Source organism: Charadrius vociferus, unplaced genomic scaffold (genome assembly GCF_000708025.1).
Source record: "Charadrius vociferus isolate BGI_N301 unplaced genomic scaffold, ASM70802v2 scaffold163, whole genome shotgun sequence".
NCBI lineage: Eukaryota > Metazoa > Chordata > Aves > Charadriiformes > Charadriidae > Charadrius > Charadrius vociferus.
Genome location: NW_009648332.1, coordinates 6,824,969 through 6,833,221, shown reverse-complemented (window position 1 = coordinate 6,833,221; position 8,253 = coordinate 6,824,969). Strand labels below are relative to the sequence as shown.

At 41.7% G+C, this 8,253-nt stretch overlaps 1 protein-coding gene across 1 annotated transcript in view; it reads right to left on the bottom strand.

Annotated features, from left to right (window-relative positions):
• Positions 1-1,666: 1,666 nt before the first annotated feature.
• GPBP1L1 (GC-rich promoter binding protein 1-like 1) overlaps positions 1,667-8,253 on the bottom strand; it is a 17,783-nt gene continuing 11,196 nt past the window's right edge. The window contains exons 8-11 of the mRNA XM_009884657.1: positions 4,770-4,928; positions 3,853-3,977; positions 2,867-2,969; positions 1,667-2,600 (exon numbers count right to left, since the gene is read on the bottom strand). Of these exons, the coding sequence (XP_009882959.1) occupies positions 2,454-2,600; positions 2,867-2,969; positions 3,853-3,977; positions 4,770-4,928 (534 nt within the window). The 3' untranslated portion in view covers positions 1,667-2,453. The remainder of the gene's footprint in view (positions 2,601-2,866; positions 2,970-3,852; positions 3,978-4,769; positions 4,929-8,253) is intronic.

Sequence of the window (8,253 nt, the reverse complement as noted above, 5' to 3'; positions counted from 1 at the left end):
GGGGGCTGCCCCTTCTCCCCCCCCCCAGCAGCTCCCAGCCAGAGCCGCCGTTTAAGCAAACGACCCACCGCTCCCTCTACCCACCGCCTCCATTTCACTGTCAGTTCAGGGCCATACCCCGTTGCTCCCCAGATGAGCTCCCCTCCTTCGACCCTCACCGTGGTCTCTGCTCAGGTGAGGAGGAGCTGCAGGCTGTCCCCAGGGTGCTGTCGGTCACCCTCCCACTTTGCCACCCTTCACAAATCGGTGATTTGCCCAGGAAAAAGCTGCTGTTTATGGGGATTTGCTTGAAGAGGTTCTCTCCAGAGGCAGTCTGTAACACCTTAAAAAGTTTCACTGATGTTTAGACCCACCACGAGCCCTCGGAGGGTCGGGGGCGCAGAAGCTGAAGGCAGAGTTTGGCATGAGACACAAGGAGCCACGGGTACACGCCGGTCCTGCCTCGCTCTTCCCCCATCGGGCAGGTCCCCTACTCCAGACAGGAATGATTTACCAGTCCAGTCTGCCCATTGCGAGCAGCTACCAGCACAGAACTGAGGCGAAGGATTTTTTTTAAACTCACCCCCATTTCTTGACAACACCGCAACTACATTTGGATGATTTTGCACTTAAATGGCTGCAGGAAGTTAAAATTCTTAAGAAAGAGATAAACTTTTTGAGGCAAAAGCCATGTTTGATGGGGCCAAAGCAGTAGGACCCTCAAAAGGAACTAGAAGATCTGTGAAATGTCTTGAGCTTCCCAGAGCGTTCTCAGGAAGACCCAGCGACTTGAGCCTGGCTTCCAGACAGTGGTGATGAAGAACCACCCCTCACGACAGCACCGGTGTCCCTGTGACAGGGGGAACTAAAAGCACAAGTAGAACAGTAACACCCCATGTCCCTAAGGGTTCCCCGAGACCAGATGTAAAGATTCACGGCTAAACATTGGGTTTTTTGTTTTGTTTTTTTTAATGTATCTGTCCTCTCTGCCTGGCCAGGAGTGGATTAAAAAAGACCCAAGCAAGACCTTGGGTGAAATTCCCCCAGGTCAGCGAGAGCAGGATTTCGTACTCGCCGTGCGATTCCATCCAACCCACTTGCAAACAGTGCACAACCATGCAAATACTTTCCAATCCAAAACGTTTGTGTACAAGCTGAACTTAAAACAGACACTGAAATAGCTTAGGCCACAACTGAGTTGTTTGTAAAATCCTTTTTAATCTAATAGAAATGTTTTCATGAATTTTTAAAAAAGATTTCAATGAAAACAGCTTTGGATTCAGACATTCCCTTGCCACGTTGTGAACATAAACAGCAGCATTGCACTAGGAACAAGTGACACCGACCAGTCGAGCTTCACGATTTTGTATGAAGCGGGAAAAAAAAAAAATAAAAAAGCAAACTGCTTTAGTGGAAGATAATTTGAATTATTTTCTTTTGTTTATTTAAAAAAAAACAACAACAACAACCAACCAAACCCAAACAGGGGCTATCATCTCACCATTGTTCTCCTTCTCCCTTCTTAAAGGAAGAGTTTAGCTCCTGCAGTCTGAGCGCTACAACAATGTTTGCCAAGCGGAAAAAATACAGCGGGAGAAGAAACTGTTTATCCCCAGTGCTATTAAACCCCCAAAGTTGCAGGTCCCTTTAGAGGAAAGCTTTTCTTACATAAGAAAGACAATTAGAATTGGCAAACTGATGCAAAATATTTATTCCAAGTTAGTTATTTTTGATGCAGTAGTTTTTCCCCCTCATACAGACTCAATGTGATAGTCACTTTTTTAAATCTGTAAATAATGTTATCAAAATAATCTTAATCTTTGAAATCTCACAAAAAATTTATATTTTACAATCCACCCTGAATATCAAGGCTGCAAGAAGAAGAACACAAACAATTCCTATATCCAAATATTTTACAGCTGTACCCAAAAAAAGAAAACCACAAACGCCTGGTTAAGTGATGAAGCTCCCCGAGCCGCCAAAAAAAAAAATAAAATAAAATAAAAAATTCATGTTATTAGCATTAATTTAACATAATTAGAACTTCAATAGCCATTTTGTCATTGACAATGATTGTTTTAGCACACTGTTACCGCACGGCATTATGTAATGCAGGCGGCACTGTTAGAAGCTTGTTGTTGCAAAGATCAGTCAGCCACTTGTGTCCTGCTTACAAGACTGAACTTGTGCACTGCCCCACAAGGGATTTTTGTCAAAATTTGCTAGCTGCACAAACTTCTATTAAGCATTAGGGCAAAACCAAAAGAAAAAGCTAAAGAAGCCAATTTCTCTCTTCTTTGGGATACAATTATTTCCCTTGTGCATGAAGTATCAACAACAAAAGAAAAAAAAAAACTGAACAGACTGGAGACAGAATAAACTCTGTTTAGTTTATACAACCCCAAACACATGTTGAACTATGAACTGAGTTTATTGGGTTGGTTTTATTTATTTTAATTTTCTTGTGCCCACTTTCAGGCATCGTCATCTGACGTTTCGCTGCTACTAGTTTCTGTGTCTGAGTCCTCAATCTTTGTCTTAAAAGTGCTTCTCCAGTGGAACAACAGGCTGGAGCCGCGGCCCTGAAGAAATCCGTTCTTCCCAAATCCGTTTCTTCTTCGCTGTAGGAATGAAAGCAAGTTTTAAAACAAGCAAAAGTGGGGAGAGTAACTGTCGCTAACCATCTGTGGACACAAATTATATATAAATATATATTTAACTCCATGCACACGCTCTGCACGGATAACGCAAAGTCATCAATCGCACTACAATCTCACTTCAGTTCTTTGTCTTCTTGAACATCCTTAAGAATTACACTCCAGAAGACTTGTGCACGAGAAGGGAGAGGGAGAAGAGCAGTCACAAGTAGCAAGAGCTGTAAACATACCTGCTCTGATTTAATTTGGAACTCTTTGAGCTCATCCTCCGTGAGGGGCAGGTAGTTCTCATCATTTTCAGGATATTCCTGCCATCCCATTTCTTTCAATAACCTGATTTGTGGAGAAAATAAAAGGGGCATGGGAAATCAAGCAAAGGAAAGAACATCTTCTCCGTGAAGCATGAGGTTTTGTACTAATTCACTCCTGATTCACCAGAGAATCTTCTGTATTAGAGTCGACTTCAACAATGCTTTGTGTTTACCCAACATTTTTCAATGTCTTTTACAAATATTTAATCATCAGCAGTCCTGTACAATGGGTAAATAATTAGCCTGGCAGAAGGACAGCAAGACTGAGATTTGAAATTCTACCCAAGGACGCCGAAGGAGAACATGAGGCAATCAAACCAGTATCGCAGCTCACAATCTCCTAAAACTTACTATCCGCTTACACCAGATGCTCACACACTGCGTACTCACTGAAGCAAGATATAAGCTGAGATACTAAGTAAATGTTTTCTTAACTCTCCTCCACTTTTACAGCATTTAAAGCCGCACGGGAGTATTCTAATTGCAGACAGAAAGAAAGTGGCATGTGCATGTGTGAGGGTGTATCTTCAGTCTTCAGACCATTCCATTTAGGACACCTGCTTGTAATTAACCAGAATCACACCAGGTTCACGCTGACTCCCAGTGTGGGCAGGTAAATAACAAGGCATCATTAACACACAGGGATGTGGCACTAGAGAAGCACTTGAATTTAATTACAGACCTGGGTAAAGTCTTGGCTCACCTGTCATCCGTGTCTGGTTTTATTTTCAATAAGACTCCACCCAGCCCAGCACTAGTCACGAAGCCCACACACCTCTAGCTCAGTACACACAAAGCTACTGCTGCTTCCCAGGAGAGTTCTCTTTGAAATAGTTGCCTTCTCCTCACACAGTCCAAGGACTCGCCTTCCTTTACTCAGATGCTTGATTTTGCTGTTTACTCACCTGTGTTCTGCTTCCAATGAATGAGAGAGGTTTTCCCCCTCCTCCGGCAAAGGGAGAGAAAGACCATTCTGATGGCAGTTCTCTTCCCAGTTTTCCTTTGGTTCTGGTGTGCTGTTGCTCTCCATCTAAAGAAAAATAAAAGCAAAGCGTGCTTGCACAGACTGTGCCAATAACACTGTTCCCTGTTCAGGCTTCTGCTTTTGGAAGTACAGTAAAGCCATTCGCCTTGAGTCAGTGGTTTTTTTTTTTGTTTGGTTGTTTTTTTTGTTTTTTTTTTTTTTTTTTTCAACAGAGCTTGGACTGATAATGGTTGAAAGCAACTTCTACCTGGCTGTGACAACGCAATGCAAACAACATTTGGTGAACAGCACTTTTCTGTCAAGAGAGCGTTATAAAGCCATCATCAGTGGATTCAGAGTGAGAATAAGAAAACTATGAGAATGAAATACTCCTAAGGACGGCCTTTACATACACATTAAGCCACAGACCTATGCATTTAGAGGTCTGGTCCAAGCCTCTGAGGCTTGAGCCACTATCATGCGCCTTCCACAAGCACTGAATTCAACTTTCCTGTGGATGTAGTCTGAGAAGGAAGTTTGAAAGCAAATTAAGACATTAGAATATGCTATTGTTCCACTCCTTAGAGAATCCTTGCAAAAATATGATTACCATCACCATCTGTGACCTTCCCTTCCACCTCATTTATTACTTATCCATTTGCATTTCATCAAGTTACAGATCTCCCTTCATCAGAGTGCCGTGCACTACTTCTGCTGGCACGTGTGCCAGGCCAAGGGAAGTCATTCCTTTCCTCCTCTAGAGCCTGAATTATATACACTGCTCTGTTTTGGTTTTTTTCTGTACCAAACTCCTTAAATACATAATGATCACATATACAGTAAGGACAGCAATCTTACATCATCCAGCTTGTCACATTCTCTGTTCTCTGTTATCTCCCCATTCCTATCATCTTTCAGTGCCTTCAGGAATTCGCTCTTTTTATCAGTGGTACGGCGCATCAGCTTCGTCAAGCGTGAAGAGCAGATCTCGATGGGAGGGGTGGTGCTGGAAGGACTCTAGACATGGAAGGCAGAGTAGAGAGACTTTCAAACCGTGTCACTGCAAAGATGGGGCCCTCTTCAGGGTCTGTGCTTACACCTTTCAAACACCCACCAGTTCTTTGGCTGGCTCTTAACCCCTCAAAAAAAAAACCAAACCCACAAAACAACCCTAACATCAAATTCCCATCAAAATACTGACTGGTGTTGCACATTCCCTTCTTCCCTTACCAGCACATTGCTCTCCCACCTATCATTACTGACTCTTAATTTTTTCTTCCCCTAGGAGGCAATCCTCATGGCCATGAATACATTTATTTTGTTCTTTGGCAGCGTAACTCTCTCAAGCAATGCTGGAGTCTACAACAGAATATTAAGGCAAAAGAACTTCATGCAGGACTCCTACCCTACAAAAATTAAAAAACTAAGATTAGGCTCAGTTCAAATTTGCATCTTAAGCCATCCTGACAGACACTACCCTGAAATTAAGCTATGGGGTGGTAATCTCCTTTCAGGGAGTGGCCACATCCTTAACTAACCACAACTGGATGCGAAATAGGTAGCGCCGGTCTCGGTGTCATCCCCTGAAGAGCAGCGCGCTGCTGATTCCTTGCTATGTACACTCACAGCCCGGATGGGTCAGTGTGGAGCCAGACACAGACAACCCCGGAGCCTGTGGCAAATCCGCCCAGCTCGATTCATGAACCCAAAGCAACCGCCCATGCTCTTCCACAGTGTTTAAGCTTTCTTAATTATCTTCAGTCTGTGAACCAGGCACAAGGCACAGCAGTTTGCGCATTAGCAGTACCCCAGCCGTGACACTGCAATAAAAACACTACTAAGCAATATGAGCTTTCCATTTAATCCGTTCCATCATTTGGAATGGACACGCAAAAGAAATGTAAGAATATGTTACGTGAAAGTTGTCGACATCTTAACCTTCTGCTTATATATGGAGTTCATGTTTGGCTACTCTAAGACAATAAGGAATTTAATCATTCACATGGATACCTGACACCAGAATCTTGCATGCAAAGCTATTCTTTTCCTTCACTTATTTGCTTTGATTTTTTTCTCAATATTAAAACAGTGTAAGATTTCTTAAAGCCTGTAGTGTTTTCTTCCCCCCACTTTTTTTTTTTTTTTAAACTAGGGTAGGAAGATTGCAAATTCAGGCTCTTCAAAGTGAATCTCCTTTGCAAAGTATTTTTAATCACACTCACAGTGCTCTGAGCAAAGATGAAGGCAACTAAAATATTTAGCAAAGCAAAAACAAGGCAGCAACTGCTGCTTATATTTTTAATGCCTGTTGCACATGAAACACTGGTGTGCAAAAACACCTTTCAGGGAAGTGCGTGCTGAAAGTAATGTCTTACAGTAAACACTTCTCAGGTGGCCTTTTTGCATTATGCCTAATTCAACACAGTAAGGAACAAATCAGCAATTGTAACAGACATAACAAGTGACTGTCGATATCAGGATAAAAAGCTAGCACAGTACTGAAATTAAAGCTCTCAACATGGTAATTAGTTTGACTGCAGTGACAGAAGGTAATAATGAGCAAAGGAGACTAAAAATTAGATGTCTTCTGGTGATTTGGAATACCCTGCTAAAGCACTTGAGCTCTTTGCTAGAAGTAGCCGTTCCAATGGCACGACGTAGAACTGCTGAGGTACTAAACCTTAATTTCTATAGATTAGGTGAAGACAGTTACAGCTAAGGTTTAGAAACAACAGAGTCTTGAAAGGGAATTAAATTCTACCTCAATTCTGATTTTATTTGTAACTTTCTGTAGAAGGTTTTATAATACTAAAAGTATTATGTAAAGGGGTACAAGTAGTCATTTTGGACATCTTTTCTAGAGGTAGGTTTAGCCCTTTGATTGAAACATTAAGGCATCTCAGTTTTTTTTTTTTTTTTTAATGACAGCACTATGCGTATTCTCAGATTTGTTCAGGTATCAGTCTGTTCAGCAGAAAAGTCATCCTGTATAATTTTAAGAATTCAGACCATATCTTAATTTTTATCTTGCACTGGCTTGTGGGGACACGGTGCCAGTGCTAGTTGGCAACAAACTGTGGTCTCCTCTGATTAAAGGTGGTATTTCCAACACTTCTGCAGGAGAGGCATTATCCTAATTTCATAAATAAAAAGCAGAGATTACTTGTAGCAGGCCTGTGGAAGCTGGATTACAGTAGTATTTACTGGCCATGGTCCTGTGTTTTCATAGTGCATGTCCCCAACAGATTCAAAGAAAAATGTATTACAAGTGTTCTGGGAGGAATTTTTAAGCCCTTTTTGTTTAGTTGGTTTGACGCTGGTAATACAAGAAGTATTAAAGGAAGTACTGCTTGTTCTGGGGAAAACCCAGCTGCCTACTCCTGCTGTCAGATTAGTATCTGACATCTTTGCTGACTAAAGTTTCAGGCAAGACCTTCGGGGGTGGTGGTGGAATAAAATAATGGAGACTACTTGCATGACTACTGTATGATATAAAGTGTATGCCCTTCTCAGTATCCACCTGGAGGTGAAAGCCTATTTAAGTGTACATATTTATGCTGTAAAGGTGTCCATACTGTGCTGCGCATTACACAAAAGGGAAGGTTGTCAGTAGCACAAAGGACTCGGTCTGAGGACAGACAAAAGCAAGGTAAGGAAAAGGATTACAGCGTAAGATCTATTTGTCAAAGTGGCAGGTGTGTGCTTGTTAACTATTGCTTTTAATGACTACTTTTACACTCGGCAGTGGCTAAGGCAGAAAAGTAGAGGCTGTTGCAAAGTAAAGCTGGCAAAGCAGAGAATCATAAAGATGACAGAGTCTTACTTTAGAAGTAAGATCCGTAAAGGAGAAAGACAAATGTACAACTAGAAAAAACTCCACTGTTACACTTGAAACGCAAACACATTCACTTCAAATTATGTGAATAGGTCACTTATCACAGTCTGTTTTATTTTTATTCTTCTTACATATGATCACAAACCTGTTAAGTTTTGATTCCCAGAAGCAAAGTTATTCAGTGTCACTTTCTATTAAGCTTTGTGGAATTTCAAGTTCCAAAACAGCATTTTGTATACAAGCTATGAAGTGATGCATAGAAACGTTGGCCAAAATGTGTTTTGTCACAGTTACTGCTGAAATGTTAACAGACTTATATACAGGGTCCTCTCCATACTTCAGAACAGAAGTGGAAGTAAGTCAGTTTCCACCTCACCTCTTCCAACACCAAAATTAAAACCAGACACTGTAGCTGAAGACACAGGTACACATATTAAAGCCCCTCAACCCTCTCAGAGCTCATTGCGCATGCTGTTGCTCTGCCAGAGAAAGAAAATGAGGCAGATC